The sequence below is a fragment of the Corvus cornix genome, chromosome 1A (genome assembly GCF_000738735.6).
Source record: "Corvus cornix cornix isolate S_Up_H32 chromosome 1A, ASM73873v5, whole genome shotgun sequence".
Taxonomy (NCBI): Eukaryota; Metazoa; Chordata; class Aves; order Passeriformes; family Corvidae; genus Corvus; species Corvus cornix.
Window position 1 is genome coordinate 30,350,989 of NC_047057.1, and position 17,563 is coordinate 30,368,551.

General features: G+C 42.1%; 1 protein-coding gene across 3 annotated transcripts; it reads right to left on the minus strand.

Annotated features, from left to right (window-relative positions):
- Positions 1–6,185: 6,185 nt before the first annotated feature.
- AMIGO2 (adhesion molecule with Ig like domain 2) lies at positions 6,186–16,814 on the minus strand. 3 transcript variants are annotated; one of them, XM_039571669.1, is made up of 4 exons: positions 16,400–16,814; positions 15,614–15,744; positions 13,180–13,298; positions 6,186–9,706 (listed from the first exon to the last, which is right to left on the minus strand). In XM_039571669.1, the coding sequence occupies exon 4, from the start codon at positions 9,631–9,633 to the stop codon at positions 8,068–8,070; it is 1,566 nt and encodes a 521-aa protein (XP_039427603.1). In that variant the 5' UTR covers positions 9,634–9,706; positions 13,180–13,298; positions 15,614–15,744; positions 16,400–16,814; the 3' UTR covers positions 6,186–8,067. The 3 variants fall into 3 exon arrangements, with proteins under 3 accessions (XP_039427603.1, XP_039427602.1, XP_039427604.1); XM_039571668.1 differs by lacking the exon at positions 15,614–15,744; XM_039571670.1 differs by lacking the exons at positions 13,180–13,298; positions 15,614–15,744.
- Between the last annotated feature and the right edge of the window lie 749 nt (positions 16,815–17,563).

Genomic DNA, 17,563 nt, shown 5'->3' on the forward strand with positions numbered 1-17,563 from the left:
GCAGGTAACATAGCCACACAGATAATGAAACCTAGTGTAGTCCTCAATTCCTTGTAGTAGATGAGCATAAATTTTACAAGTTATGCCTTACTGAGCAGAATCTGTAGCAGAGCTTCAGGAAATGTCTCCGTAACTCTTGACTTATTACCAGTGCCCATGGTATCTTGTATAGGCCTAACTGGATACTGTTGTATATACTGGATAGTGAGAGGTTTACTGATATTTTTGAAGAATATGAAAATGACATAATAATGACAGAACAGCTTTATAACATTTTTATGCATCATAATGATGAGAATTTTAAAACTTCCTTCTATCACTTTATTATGAAGCAATTATAAATCACCATGAATGTGCCAAGTACATAGCACACTGATTCTTCTGGCATGCTTTCCAACAATTCTCCCTGCTGAATATAAAAGGAACAGGGTCTGGCCGTGCTGAAGAGCTGGCCATGTGCATTCTTATCACTCCCAGGCACTTAGACGAGGTGACAGGCACATGACTGAGTTGGGAATTCATCACAACCAGTCCAGCAAACAGCAGTTTGGAACAGCAATTTTCCACACGGAGCACTAATGAGAATTAGTTTTCTTTAATATGAAATTTTAATGCCAAGAGCCACACTGCCAACCCTATAATAAAATTCTTAGTGAATAACTGATGAGAACGTATCTTCCACACTCTTCAAGTGTTTTCCTTGCTACGTGAAGGGAAGAAGTGTGTTTCACAACTGATATGTAGCAGGTGCTATTGAAAGCCCTCTGACTCCGCATTAGGTGTGAATTACTAGGCAGGACTGCTAAAAGACAAAACATTACAGCGTTAAAGGACAAAAATGACTGTTTTTAGTAAATGCAGTGTTTTCTGACATCCTATTGCATTTTTTTTAATCTGTAATGGGAAGGAAATTTTAGAAAAATTACATGCCACAAATGTAGTAACAATAGTAACAGCATGTCTAAATATATTTTTAAAATGTGAAATGATATACAGGACAGCATACTCAACAAATTGGCTCATCTCTACAGAAAATATGGATCACAGAGACCATTCACCGCAACATGATAATTTTGTTTAAATTATATGGGCTGATTATCCATGCTTGAAAATAAAAAGGGGAGGGGATACACATGCATTGAAAAATAGTTGCATTATCATTTTATGGACAAAAAGGGAAGGAGAAGAGAGAAAACAAAATTCTTTCATCCCCAAATTACAAATCAGCTGATACAGTTGCAACAACAAATGTCATTCACTTGCATTCATGAACGCAGTTTAAAAAATCAGATTTGAAATTATTTCAGGCAATAGCTCAAATATATTAACTTTTGCTTAGCAGAACAAGGTCAGAGAAGCAAGTATACCCTCTGCTCTTTTGCAAAATACCTCCTTCAACAGGATCCAGCCTTGATTTACATATCTGAGTGGTGAAAAGCTTTGTTTCCCTTCCACCAGTGTTTTTACAGGCAGTGGTGGACTGCCCGGAAAAAGGCTCAAGATTTTGTTTGTTCTAAATACTTGCGTAAAATAAATACATATAACAAATCTAGTGGCTCCCTGATTCTGGTGTCAGGTAAAAAGAGCAAAGAGGACAAAAGTCAGATGTTGCCTGGTCTGAGGCTCTATCTAGCGCTATAAACCCTTGCTCCAAAGGCAAAAGGCTAATTGAGCTGCTCCAGGCAACAGCAGTGCTTATCAGAGCTAATTTATTTTGTGGTCTATTATTGCCAACATCACCTCAGCTACCAGGGAAAGTGCTAGAAATCCTTTTGTTTCTGTGAAAGGACATCTTTCTTATGCAAAGGCAGCACTTGCTGAGGCTCTCACATATCAGAGCCTCCACCCCCTCTCTAGAGGGTGTCTAAAATTTGTTTGGATTTGATGAGTATTTTGATTTTAGGACCATTAACTCTTGAGGAGAGAAATTGGCAGCATAGCACATTATGCAGCTCTCAAACAAACATGTTCACTCCCCCTCAACTGCTCTTTCCCTCTCCTGATGTCCCTATCAGGAATATATGCTGCAGCAGCCTATTATGTTCCATGCATAGTTCAAAAGCGCAAATAAAAGCACTGAATTTAAAATGGGATCTGTGGTAAGGTCTAAATAGCGATTGCAACTGAGTTTGTTAAGCTAATCTCATTGAAGAAAACATCTTCCTGATTCTCTAGGAAAGGTCTGTATAATGAAGTTTGGCTCGAGCTTGCCTAGGAAATGCAGCTGACCCCTGGCTGCCATGAGAAATACTCATATAGACTGGACAGCCTCTCTATACACCACAGAGTTACTTTAGGCTAACGGAGCTGTTTCACATCACTGATGGTTTCTATATCAATTTAGTTAAGTTGATGCAAGATGTTGCAGGAATAGTCTTTCTCCTTTAAAAAAACCTAAAATATGCCATTTTGAATTAATTCAAATGAGACAGAAAATATCAGTTAAATTAAAACAACCCATAGGTTTATGCCTGAATAATCTCATGTTTGATCAAAGAATACTTAAATCCACAACTAACTTTTCCTGACATCTCGGTGATGTTGAGCTGATTATATCATTCTTGACCCTCCCTGCCTTCCCTACTAAATGTAGACTTCATTAGGAGAACTAAATGAGAAAATATTATTCCAGTTAATTACGTTGTTCTGCAAAGGAAAGGAAAATAGATTCATACAAGGCAAAGAATCCACCTAACAAAATCAGAACCTAAACCAGTAATTCACAAGAAAAATACTTTCTCCATTGCATCTGTTCAGTTCTTTAATGTTAATATTAGAAATTTCTTTTAAGTAAGGAAGAGATGTATGGTCCTTTTTTCTATGATATGACCACTTCAGCAAATTTGGGATGCCCCTTGTTCAGAAACAACTATTAATAATACTCTTATGCTTTGATTTCTGTATGGATCATTTTCATAGCTTTATTACTGTCAGAACTCTGTTAACATACAGAACCTACAAAATACCCATTAAATTTGTATTAGGTAATAAGTGCTTGGTGGGTTTTTTTTTATTTTTAACATGTACCCACTGAAGACAAGAGCTAAGATATTAGCCTTTTAAAATATCAAGTGAACTTTGGATCAAATTACTTCTTTCCTTATCCCCCTCAACCTCAAATTTCTCCTTTTATTCAAACCTGAGTCCCACTGGACAAATGGAAAAAGAGTATCAGAGGAAAAAAAGTCCTTAAATATGCATTCTCTTTCTCTATATGTTTAATGATTCAAGTACTATCTACCAGAAAGAGCAAAAACAAAGTAAAATCTAAATTGCTAAATCTGTAAATTGAATGTATATCCTGAGCTCCTACTTACCAATGTCAGCTCTCACTATTTAGAAGCCACTTGGAAGTAGTTAATTTATCAATTCAAGTAATCCCTTACAGCAGCTTTGCAGTACACCCAGAAATCGTCTTCAGGAAGCCAGTCCTTACACTGAAAACTACGAAGGAAGAAGCTGGAAAAGGTCCCTGCACCTGCCACGGCCAAATGGCAACGACTCAGCCTTGAAGATGAGAACAGAAGTGTGTGCTGGGTGGGATGGCCAGTGGCTGCAGTCCATGGGGAGTGTCATTGCTGCATTACTTTAGAGATGACCACAATATATGATGTGGCCCATAAAGGCTGGTTTATTTTCACCCAGTTCAGAGACACGAGGGGTGTGTAGGAATAAGCTTTAGACAAGGTATAAAAGCACTCTGAACAGGGTGGATTTACTCCAGAGGGAAGAAATCATCTTGTGCAATCCGGAATTAAAGTTTTTGGTTTAATCACAATTTTTCCCTAGGGTTTTGGCTGTTCAGAAGAATGAGCTATATAATCTGTTAGTTCTTTGACACTGTCAAGAACTAGCAGTCATTAGAAATCTCATTTTTTCGAAGCAGTGATGCTAAGGAGATAGACACATTATTAACCTGGAGCACCACTTGCCTGGCAAGCAGGAGGTATACTACTGGGCTAAAAGCACATAGTATTGGCTGACAAAACCAACTGCAGGGTAAAGGCTGGTGTCAGGAAAGCACTTTGGTTCACCCTCAGCTTCCAGCATGGATGGCAGCTGCTCAGTGTGTTTGAGGGGTAGTCAGATACTGTACGTGTTCATTGTTAGTGAGGTGGTCTGAGTCAGACACTGAATCTTATCAAGGTCAGAAGAGATGACCAGCAAGCAGCTTTACCTGTCTCCTGCCACTACAGGTAGAGAACACAGGGACGATGTGGTTGTGCAGCTGCTGTTGTTGCACTCCGGACTGACCTGAGAGGTTTCATGCGGGCTTTACATGACTTGTTTCCAACACACTCCACAGAAGCTGATGTCTGCAGGCATGTGTGGTACTGGAACCAGACAAAGGCAAGGACACAATTTCCCAGAGCTGCCTGCAGATGCTACCCTTATTTTTGATCCATGAGACAGTTGGAACTAATGCAATAGGCCATTGAGTAGGAGAAAAGCTGCTTATCACCATTAAAGTGGTGGAGGATGTATATTCCAAGGAGCCCCCAAAAAAGACACAGTGGTAAACTAAACCTTAGAGCTCTGCCTATGACCTTGTGTGGCATGGTCTCAGGCACTGGAAAGAAGACAAGGGAGAGCAAAAGCACCTGGAGTTATCAGAGCATTGTGGGGAATATCTTACTCCAGGCATCTTGGAGAGGCAGTGAGTGACCCCACGCCCAGCCATAGACTTCCTGCCAGTAGCTTGGTACCTCTGCCTTACTGCAAACCCATTTTAAGATGTGTCTGGATTGGTGCCAGAGCATTCAGTGCCTCACAGAACTGTGCTCTCTGCATTAAAAATATCATTCACCTTTTTTGTAGTTGCTGGAAACATCACAGGGAGATCCAGGACACAGGCTAATGGGAAAGACATGGCTGTAGGACAGGCCTGTCAACAAAGCTTCTCTAGGAGAGTAGAGCACAGCGGAGCTGCAGGTGTGGCATCTGGGCAGCCCCTCCTGCCCATGTGACAACCAGCATGCTGCAAGGCCATGGAGCTGGAGGGCAGCACTGCTCCCTGCTCACAGCCCTGGCGGGGCTCACATTGCAGTGGAAAGAAAGGAACTGATGAGCTGCATTGGCTTTCCACAGCCTTCCAAGATGAGAGAGGACTGGGGCTATGGATTATGGTGTTGGTGCTATATGATAAATATTCATTAATGATTAAAAATCTTCATTAAACTTGCACCTACTGAACTCATGAGTCTATGGTAACGTAAAGAAGCAGCAAAAAAGCCATCTCTTTTCAAAAGCTTTTTTCTTTTTTTTTACCACTTTGTTCATACTTGTGGTGTCAACTGTGAGCACTTTGAAGGAGTCAGTAAAATACACAGTTAATAGTCACAGTGAATATCTGCTGTTTAGATCAATGCTCAGCTTCTCTAGTCATCTGTCAGGATTACTCTGATCCCACAAATCCCCATGCTTTTGCTGCAGGGCAGCAGCCCTGTGGAGGAAAGGCTGAAGGATCTCTACCTTTTTTTTGTTTAGGACTACCATACAGATTTAACATGCTCAGTGAATTCGATACGTGATACTCCCACTGCCCTGTGCTGGAAACAGCAGTGGAGTGCACCTGCTCAGCTGTAGCTGCTAAGGAGAAGAGTGTCTGCCTCCCAGACATACTGACAACTGCCTGTTTTCTTTTTCTGTCCAATTTGGAACTGACCATCAGCGCTCTTGTGTAAACACTGAAATCTGGGTCAATCAAGCTCATGTACGACAACAGAGCATAACATCTGCCCAGAGCTGTAAGTGATCTGTACAACTGTCTGCAGAGTACTTGTCTCTCTGCTTCCCCCTCTGCCTCACCACCATTTCAGCCTTTTGACCCTGGGTCACTGATCATCTCCTTGCACAACACAGAGGACATCTACCCACTCACCAACCATACATGTAAAATACTAGGAAATCAGGCAGCTTAGTTAAATCTTAAAAAAAAAAAAAATCCTTGAGAAGGAGACAATGTCAAACCTTTGCCACACTGACAGATGACCAGCCTGATTTTGGCAAAGACAATCACTGTTTCTCCATCATACTTTGTGCATAAAAATATAGATTTTGGGTTATTGCATGTACGCAGATGAAAGAGGGAAAAGCTTTATGAAAGGAACCTAACCTGCTTGACAGCAGAAACTATTTTTAAATTTACACAGATAAATGTACAAATAAAAGACACAAACTTCTGGTCATCTTCCTCTCCTCAATATTTATTAACCTCTACCTAGAAAAATAATTTCCATTTTCTATTTCCCTGAATATATTAGTTAAAATCTCCAGCATTTTTATAATTCCACATACTTTGTGCACAATACAGAGACACTGTTTCCTGAGCTATTCTATTTGTCACATAGCTTGTCTTCAAACAATTAGCTACATCAGGATTTCTCTGTAGCAAATCAATTGCTGGTAGCTTTGGCTCAGCCAGATATAAGCTTTTGCATGTTGACATGCCTCTCAAAATAAATCACAAAAAATGGCAAGTGGCTGTTACAGTAAGCTTCTCGAAAATAAATTACAGTTGCCATACCATGTAGCCCTTTGAGTCTGATTTAGTTTATCCTTTACCCTTTCAGTATATTCCCCCAAAATAGAATGAGACAGACATGCTCCATTAACTTGTCTTTGGTAAGTTGTAATTACTTGGAAAATTCCTTTGAAGTTGCTGCTTGTTAATGTGAGGAAGATTGGAAAAGTCCAGCCCAGCCCAAAGGTAAGCAAGCCAAAAAAAAAAAAAAAAAAAAGCAACTAAAACGCAGATATAACAGAAAAAGAAAAGGCTAATAGACCAGAAAAAGAAAAAGCTAATAGGCCAGTATGCTCATTACAATAACATGCTTCCTGCAACTTACATTGCATGACCAGTCCAGGGCAGTTTTACCAGACTCATAAACTTTGACTGTGACACATGCAAGAAAGAAAGCAGTACATACAAGACAAGGGCCAGGTCTAGGTAAAATCAGTGTTTTCTGAATTTACAGTGTATAAAGTCTTTTATATTTTCATGAGTTTGTCCAAATACTGCATTTCCTCTTTTAAGCAAAACCTTCAGGAAGCAAATTTAATAAGGCTGCAGAAACCATGTGCCACTGAAGTAATGAATTAAAATATTTCCCTGATTTCACAATCATCTTTGAAGAGAAGCCACTCACCCCTAAGATGAAGCAGGAGCCCTGGTGATGGTGGCAGATTTTTTTGCCACATGTGATGCCAAGCATACAGTGAGCAGTGGAGGTTAAGACAGCTGGTTATAATCAATCGGGTTATCACAGCTTAATTAGTGACTGCTGATTGTGTAAGTCCTCACGCCTGACAACTACCATTTCTTGACTAAGGCAACTGCAAAGGTAGCATGTTAACTTCTACCTGTTTTCATCACATGAAATATTTATAAACAAATACAAGCATGTTTTGCAAGTAATCTCATTACTAAGTTTTGAGTAAAATGATTACAAGGCCCTTCATTTAATATTTTCAAGAAATTATTTGCAAATATATTATTGGCTGAAGGCCACAAACGTTTACCCAGTGCTACTAGGGTAAATTTGGTGGCAAATTTAATCCTTTTGTGCCAGGCGTTCCAAGAAAAATCATGACTTTTTTCCCCTAGTGATTATATGTAAAGATTTTATGAGCCTGTGAAAGGAATTGCAGAAAGTCTGGACATTTTTCTCCTTAGCCATGAGAGCTTGCTTCTGCGCACACTTCAGAAGAGCTGAGTTATCAGCATGACTTGGTGTTGCATAGGGGTCAGCCTCTGCCTCTGCAGTCAGCTATATGCACTGAAAGTGTCTCTAAACATGCATGAGAAATTGCTGTGTATGGACCAGAGAGTAAAACTAAGGCTAAGCTTGCATTAAAAACATTCAAAATAATGACAAGCTCTTTGCTTTTCCCAAATGAGATATCACTGTTGCATGGCCTGCACAGAGAGAAGACTCAGTTCAAGGACTGACAAAACATACCTTTTTTAAAACATTTTATCTCTTTTTATTTGTTTGTCCTGATGGTTGCTACAGGCAAAGGAGGTATTCAGAAATGGAACTGCATGATACAAACACAGGCAGCAAACTACGCTGGCGGCATGAAAGGTGTATCTGAGAACACAGAGTTGACAGAGTCAGAGTCGGATTTTGTTCGAGTAGTTTTTAAGATACTCTCTGTAATGACACTGTCATTAGGAAACAGTTTTACTTTCCCATTCTGACTCTGTTTTGGTTCGTGCACGGGTTCCAGGAAAACCACCCGTTTACCAGTGCTAGCCTTCTTCTCGTCGGCTGGCAGCTCTTGCGGCAGTGCAGAATTCAGTATGGATGAGTGGGCACTGCTTTGGTTCAGCTTCCTCTTCTTCTTTTTCGCCTTACATTGACATGGACAGGGGGTCAGATAGAGATACAGCAGTACTAAAATAATACTGGCCACACAGGCAGCAAGGGTGGTAAAAGCTGTATTAAATGCTTCATGAGCGTGGGACCTGTTCACCGTGAAATTGCTGACATTTATTCTGACTTCTATGGTTTCATTTAATAGTCTTTTCTTATTTATCGCAATGCAGGAATACAGGCCTGAGTTCTCTAGCTGGGCTTCTGTTATCTCCAGGCTGCCATTAGGAAACACTTTGAAGTTATCTGTCTCCCTGTCTGGCTCCAGCAATGTATTGTCTGGACTAACCCACACGAACTGTGTGCCCGTATCACTGATTCTGCTGTCACAGTGTACAATCAGCCTGTCTCCAACCTGGGCATCATGAATAAACCCAAAGGCTTGGAAAGAGCTGTTGACAGTACTTTCAGAGCAATTCATAACATTGTCGTGCAGTAAAGGCAGTTTATTTTGACCTCTTGGGTCTGACTGCAACAAGCAGCTGTACTCATTTTTGAAGTCCACCACAGAGCTGAAGTGCCTTTGATACCAGAAGATTAGCATGGAGTACAGGACACAGTCACAATAGAATGGGTTGCCATGAAGATAAATTCCACTAAGTTGTTTGGCTGGCACTGAACTCAGGCGCTGAATAGGCATCGTCTGGATGTGATTAAAGGAAATGTCCAGCAACACAAGGTCTGTCAGTTTATGTTTTCCAACGTATAAGTCCAGTGGGAAATGCGAGACCAAGTTGTAGCTTAGGTACAGTTTCTGTAATTTGTACAATCCTCCAAAGGCTAAAGACTCAATCTGTGTTATTTGATTGTTGTACAGCAGGAGAACCTCCAGCGCCTTTAGCTCCTGAAACACAGGGCTGCCCAGTGTTTTCAGGCTGTTGGATGACAAGTCTAGATACTTCAGATTCGGAGTTGTGGAAAAGCTTCCAGTGCTAATGCTGCTAATGCTATTATGATTGACTATTAAAGTGTTCAGTTTCTCAGACAGCACTGGGACCCATTCAGGCTCCAAAATCCCAATTCTGTTATAACTCAGATCCAGCCTTTTCATACATTTATAAAGATTTCCTGGCACTCGAGTGAGGTTCTTATTTGTGCAGCTTACGATATCACTGGCACAGATGCAGGCTGCTGGACACATCCCCGGGGCACTGCCACAAACACTCACGGTGAAGACCAAGAGGCATGCGAGTCCTTTGCAGTTCACTTTAAAAACTCCGAGTCGAGTAGGAAGTGTCCGCCAGTTTAAAGACATTGTCACTGCCCTTTAGCTGTCTCCCAGTGCTCCTTGCCACAGATTACATGTGCAGTTAGCTTTGCACTGGTTGCTGTCAAAAGAGGGATACAGAGGTACAGCACGTTAACATTTACCATTCATACTCTGCCTGATTTCTTATGCCTTTTGAAAAATACACAGAATGAATCCTTTGGGTTTCATACAGTTAACGGTACAACCTAGTTCTAAGGTGATGTAAGCTTAACACTGGTTTTATGTAAACATGAAATTCTGCACTCATGTGTAAATATATATATATATAGATATATACACTGGAGATACAGTATTTTTTGTCTTCAAAAAGAATGCAACTATTCTTCAGTCTTGGACCAAGTAATGCAATTTCTGACAGTTCATGAAAAAAAAATTGGAAAGGTTCCTCTGTGGGCCATGACTTGGCAACGGCACCCGCTACCTGTTTCCAAACCAACACTGACAGAATTCCCAGTAGAGGAAAGAAAAAGCCTCAATCTAAAATGTTTTTTTTCTTGTCTAGTGGGAAGCAGCTACAACATGCTTTTCTTTACTATCAGAAAATGTCACACGTTTTCAAGCAAAGAATTTTCTCAGACTTTCTAGCCTTAAATGTCATATGAATTTCTTTCTTTTTCTCTATTTTTTTTATTCAGTAACTTATGGTTCAGGTAGCAACAGCCTATTTTGAAAGTTATTAAAGTTGTTCAATAAAAATATTTTGTATTCTACTTCTACCTTTGCCAATATAAGTAATGAGGAAGAAATCTATGCTTAGTGCCTACCTCAGGCACAAGTTTTGGGAACATTCAGTAAGGACGAGTCAGCTGTTTCTCAAAACTTAGTAAAAAAAAAAAAAATTTTGCTCATATGTAGATAGAAAAACCCCAACCATACTCTTTTCCGAGAATATTTTAGAGTCAGTATTTGAAGCAGGGATGTAAGATTTGACACAGTAGTGATTCTGTGCTAAGGGGTATGCTTTTTGCCATCTTCTGAGAAAATGTACACATACATAGCAGAGGAATGAACATTTCTGTTTATTCTTTTCTCCCTGGTACCTGTTTAGAGCTCATCAGTAAATTCACAGGAGAGTTCATGTACATTGATTATTGTCACCCCTTCAGAGCTCAGATGTGGTATTCAGCTCCCACATTATTATCCTCAAACGCATTTCTCCAATCTCACCCACCTGTTGGAGCAGTTCTGAGCAGGACAAACCCTGCAATGTCTGCTCTGTGCTGCTGATAGTGGCTATGGCCAGGAGCCTGTGGACAGTGGGATGAGAAGGAAGAAGCAGCCTCAGATAGAAAGAAGGAGAATAAAAGAAGAAATTGTATTCTCCAATGATGCAAGATGGATGAAGAAAAGATGAGCCTTGAGGAAAAAAACCATTAAGATCAAGACCTAAATGGTGGAGGGTAGCAGGGCAGAGGGACAGTGAAAGAAGGGGAGACAGAGAAGAGAAGGGTAGGAGATACACAGGGAAGGAAGTGCAAAATCAGGGGAGGTAGATGCTAATGGAGCATCATTGCTGTTACTGAAGAAACTGAGGAGGAGGTAGTCTGAGGATGCAGAAGTCAGTTAAGGCATATGAGACTGGAAAAGCAGAAGAGGAGGGTGTAAAGGAAATGAAAAGGACTAAGCAGAAGACAAACGAGTTTCAGGAGGTAAACCTTAGAGCACACCTCTCCAGAGAATTTACATTTGCTATTTAAGAACCTAAGATTACTGATCCAATTAATTAACATATGCAAAATGCAAAAATTTTCACTCCTCCTCAGTTCTTTATTTCCCTCTTCTGTAACCCTCTGCCAATCTGGCAAGCTGCTGTCTTCTGCTGACAAATCTACTCTTAAGTCAAGTGGTAGAAGATGTGCTATGAAACTAAAGAGCTGAACCTTCTAATGACCCACTAAATTAAGAAATATGAAGGCAGCATGGGAGAATGGGACATTTCACCTTTCACAAGAACTTATATATACATTGTCTTTAGATGTTTGCATAAAAAAAAAACAAACATTAAGAGTCTTAATGATCTTGGCAAGACTGCCAAGTCAAATGCTCAAAACTATAGTGTCAGAATTACATTTTTCTTGCCATTTCAGATTTTATACACAGTCCTTGGTTACATGATTGCTAAATTTTCCCCCCAAAACCTTTCCTGACATTGTGCATAGGTTCTGAGGAAGAACAGGGAAAAGAAAGGGTGACTACATCAAGAGCTTAGTAAATCCTGAGAACTGCAGCTGTCCTAGCCTTGGCCACAAAATTCCTGTGAGATCAGGCAAACTATGTAAATTGGTGACTATTACAAAACAATGAACATATTACAGCCACCAGCTTGGCACTTAGGAAATAAAGAACCTCTGCATGTTAAATTTGGGAAGGATTGATCTGAGGAAGTGGTGAGATGAGAGCCAAAATGCTGTGACTCTATCTGGCACTTCTGCACAGAGTCTGACCCTATCTGCACAGACTGCACAGGCTTCTCCTGCTTCCCTGTTTACACAAAGGATATAGTAACATGATCTTAGCTATAGAAATATTGTAAAAATAAATTGATTGGTTTGAGTTAAAGTTAAATATCAAGATTCATGAATTCTTCTAGGCTTTTAAAGTCTCCTGAAGCCACTAACTGCATGGGGTTTTCAATGGAAAGTTAGAAATCCAGAGGAATATTTTTTTAACCAGTCCTAAGCTCCTTACTTAATTGCTTTTGTTAGGTAGCCTACAGCAACAATTAATAGATACAAGTTCTTCTAGAGGGTGAGACCTATGAAACTGCCACCAGAAAATAATTGTATACCACAGTGTGAATTTGTATGGCATACAGACATAAGGCACAAGGAAAACACACTGACAGATGAAAAAGGTATTTAGTAATTGTCTTTTAGTTAGTCTTCTGTATGAAGCAAGGCATCTGAAAACTACATACCATAAAACCACGTGCTTGAAGACTGGACTATAAAACATCCACAAAATAGATGAACTGTTGCTGCAAAGGTTGCCTTTCCCACTAACACCTGAATGCCTGATTCTGCAAGCTGTGAAGCCTAATTTTTAATGTAACTGAACTTGCAACAAGGTGAATGGCAATTAAAAAAATCAGCTCCCATGTTGAATATAACTGTGATCCTGGAGATACTCCAAATGGGACATACTACACCAATGCTCTGGTTTGTAAGGGTTACTAAGTTTAATACACTAGATAACCTTGCATGTTTGTTTCTGTCCATGACTACAATTATCTCATCAGAAACTCCAAGCTAGTCTGCAACCAAATCCCATGGGGAAATGCACATCAGCGGCTGGTGTATATCAGCATAATACCTTTGAATTCTAAGGAGCAAAACCAGTTTGCTAGGGCTGAAAACTTGATTGTCCATTTTCAAAGCTCACTGGAGCTGTAAAATGAAAATTGTTTCAGATAACTTGCCTTGTCTGGCAGGGCAAATCCAAATTATAGACATCCTAAACATACCACAGAACACAAGAGTATTTAGAGAGTACTCTGATGAGCAGAAGCCTTCCTTTGCATGCCCAACTCACAGTGCAGTGCCAACATTCCCAACAGGTTCTTTGCTCTTTTGGAGAGTAGGACTGTTGAGCTGCAACTTGCTCTTCAACCTGTGTTCCCCATATCTTCTGCACAGATTACCCAGGATGGTCTGCAAAGCCAAGCATGTTCAACATAAATATTTATAGTGTTTGTGATAATTTGAACTTACTCAAAATGACTGCATAAACATTTCTGGGTAGTAATGTGTTAAGTGGCAAGAAGAACAAAGCCTACAATTAGCCCTATATTAAAGAACCATTTTGTTTCATCCCAGTAACACTACTTCATGTCTTAGAGAAGTCTTATTTTACAAATTTCAATATTGCATTTTTCTCAAGAGAGATATTGCTATTGAATACTATCAGCTAACATGTGCCAACAGACTTTGGCCAAGTACTTCACCATTATTTCTGAATGAGCTGGGTAAATACCTTTTCTGATTTATAGTAAAGTGAAGGGCATGGTTGGGAGTTTTGTTCTTGAATTCCGTTCAAAGAAATAATTTCTTTGTGATGTTAAAGGGCAATATTTTAAGTTCAGTGCCAAAAACACATTACTCCCTGAGATGAATCATCTGAATAGTAATGGTGCACATGCTTCTTAACTATTTGAGAGGAAAGGCAGGACATATCCTGCTATCATAGCAAAAATCCTCTGTGGTCAGAGCAAAATTGACTACAACCAATCAAACTTCCAGAGAAGCTAAGGATTTGGTTCTTGGTTTTGAACTTTTTAATGTGTATGTTTGTTGTCGTTCTTTGTTTATTTCTGGGGGAGATGTTTGTTTGTTGTTTTGTTTTTAAAGTAACGAGCACCTAGACCTGCTTATGGAAAAGGGGAATGCCAGGCAACATACAATCTCACTATCAGTTATCACCTGAAGATCAACTAATGTTCTGAACACTCCTTTCTCTGGGCTCTCTCTCCCACTAAGACATTAATAATCTCTACACCAGTTTTCTCACCCTCTGTAAGTACCTTCGAGCTTACTGCTGTTTCTCCCACGGAACCTGTACACCAAACTATCACTCCCAGTTCACTTGAGACTTTGCTGAAAAATCCTTACGTGGCACATCTCTTACTTTAAGCAGTGAATTGGACTGGAGATCACAATTCACCTGAATGATTTTGCAAACACTACTATTAGTCTTTTCACTGTTAAAAAAATTGGATTGGTAAATATTATTCCTACTGTAAAGCATTTTCCTGTACATTGGTGATGCAAATAGTCCCACATCTGGTTGGTACCTTCTGCACAGTGAAAATGCAAATATTTGCACACAACCCTGCTGCCTGCTGTACTACTGCAGGAATAGTGTCAAGCCTCTAGAGAGATCAAAATATCAAAGATCTCAGTTCATCCTCCGGAAGGTTCACATCATTTCTACATCCCCTACCTCCTTCCCTTGTGCTACATCCCCTGTGACAGTCTTCTCTTGAGTCTTGCCCCAGTCTCACCAGCCCACAAGACATTTTATACATCCCTGCACCTTGCACTGACTTCCAACATCCACACAGGTGCTCTTCCCCTATACCAGTCTACATATCAGATGAATTAGGGCTGAACTAGTCAAACATAACTATATATTAAATAAAAAAATGGTGGCTCAGGTGTTAATGTTTTCTCACTGCCCAATTTTTTTTTCTGGCATGACATTTGACAGAGGTTCCTCATGAACTCAGAAGCAAAAGTGATTTTTAGAATGAGGTTTTATTAATTTATAACAACAATATCATATAAGTAATATCATGCTTTTAATCCCAACTTTATGAATCCTGCTTAAGTACATGACACAGCCATTAATTACATATAGACTAGTGGCATCCTACACAATTAGTTTTTTAAAAAATTACATTTATAAAGAAGGTCTGCACAAACTTGCATTCCTTGTGTGTGTGTGATACTGTCAGAGGAAATATTCATACAGCACCCACCTCACCTCAGTCTCCAGGCTCTACTCTGCCTTTATCACTCTTGAGCTGAAAAGGCTCTCTCTGCATCAAATCTTCCTGACAGCTGTACTCAGCATCTCTGACTGAACAGAGATAGATTACCCCAACATTGTAATCCATGAGATTTAGTGACATGATGGATTGAACAGCAAAGACTGTTGGTGAGCTACATCTGGGAGACATCTTGATACACTGGACTAAATCCCTGAACTGGGCTAAACTATGCTTGGTGCAGGACCTAACAGTGATGAAAAAATGGCTTTACATCATATTTGCAGCAAGCTGATCCTGAGATCAGCATGGTAAATGGAGTGTTCTCTATGCCCAGCATCTGGCCAGACCTCAATCATGCTGAATGAGAGATTAATTCGTCCTAGTAACCTTAGCCAGATAAAACTATCATCTCCCACTAATCCTTCAGTAAAGATTGAATTTCCTTGAAGAGGGACTTTTTTCAAAAACATAACTCACTTGTTTTAAAGAAAACCGAGACACAGAAGAGCAACTGGGTAACGTACAACAGAGCCTCAGTTGGACTAATCAACAGCCTTTTACAGCCGTACCAGCTATGTGAAGTCAACATCTCTGCAGCTCTTATCCCTCTGAGAGAGTACAAGGGAAATATGCATCAGTGAAACAATTCCATCCTTTTTTACCATGTTACTTTGTCAAATCAAGTTGCAACCAAGCTTAAACCTTGCAAATTACTTCAGTTGCTAAGGAGATCAGCAAATAATTAAGAAAAAATGCAACGATAAGTGGCAGTACCTATTACAGTATCAGTAACCAGTCTCCAAGCAATGTCAAATCTTACGAAAGTTTTGTTGCCCAGCGAAGGATCCTCACCGCCTCCAAAATTTTATCTGAGGGCTAAACTTCACAGAAACCCCCTTGCCTACGATTTGGGGGGCTCCTGCCAGTCTCACGGCGGGGATTGTCCGCTGTAGCCCCAGGTTCCTACCGGGAGTCGGCGGAGGGCAAAGTTTCGGCGAGCCCAGCGACCGAGCTAAACCGGCATCGGACCGGGGGCACCCACAGGCACTCCGAGGGGTCTCTGACCGACTTCCCCGGGCAGGCTCGGCCACTGCCGCCGTTCAGCGGCGGAGGCAGGGACTGGGTCTCCCCCGCCCGCAGCTGGGCTGCTCTCGGCTCCGGCGGCCTCTCTGAGCCCCGACTCCTGCCCTCCGGCCCCTGCCCCCCGTCATACCCCGGCTACCGGAGGGATGCCTGCTCCGCCACCCCGCCGGGCAGCGTTACCTGGAGCTTCCGATGGCCGCCTCATGTCCGGGGAGCGCGATGCCGGCCCCGCCGCCGCCTGCAGCCCCTGCCCCGCATGCTGCGCTCCGCTCGGCTCCGGGGGAAGTTGCGGGACGCCGGGAGCGCGGCAGCGGCTCCGCTGGCGCTCCCCCGCGGACACAGGCAGTGCCGGCCCGCTGCCCCGGGAAGGGAGCTGAGGCCCGGAGCTCGGTACCCGGCGGAGGGTGAGCAGGGAAGGCAGGAGACTCCCAGTCAGAGTGGCGACGGGGTTTTTATCCCCTCCTGCCTCCGCCCTCCCGGTCTCCGCCGCCGCGCAGCACCCGACCCGACCCTACGCCGCTTCCCCCGACGCCCTCTCGGCGGCTTCCGCGGCAGCGGGACCGAGTCGTCGGTGCCCCGGGGGAGGAGCGCACCGGCTGCCCCCGCTCCGCCCCTCGCCTCCCGGGGGCTGCGGCGGGTGAGGAGCGGGGCCGGAGCGGGGCGGAGCGGCGGCAGCCCCCGGGAAGGCTCCGCCGCCCGAGTGGGCTCTGCCCCTGCGCTGCACAGCAGCCCCCAGCCCGGCCTGCAGCTCCTCGACGCCGGGCGGGGGGCAGAGAGCCCGGCTCTGCAGCCGCCACCAGGGACACCCCTTTTTCGGGAGGGCGCAGTCGAAGACACGGTCCTCGTTAAAAATGCATCAAAACTCCCCGTGAGCGGAGATGGAACCGCGGGGTGTTTGTTCGTAAGGGGCGGATAAATGTAAAAGGCATGGTGTTAGCTCTAGAAAACCGTCCTCCTGTTAATTGAATAGTCAAAACCCACGGAAGCCCCATAGCAAACTAGGCTTTGATCGGAGCAGAGGAGTATAACAAATGATATAAGGGGTTATCTAAAATTAATTGCCACGTACAGAGATTCTCTTGACCATGGGATCTGTGGGAGAACTGCTGCAAATCGAATGGGGGAAGTGTGACCAGATCAGGAAGGGACAAAGCTGCAACTGAAAGCCAAAGAACACATTTCCTTCTGTTTCACGTTGGTTTTAACCTCCCCCGACCAAATTTCTCACGACTTTTCCATCATAATTTAGAGTACCCTACATTTAGAGACTGAAACTGAACATGGGCTACTTTGGCAAATAACAGAGATCGGGGATTTATTGTCATCCAGACAGACAGTTTATAG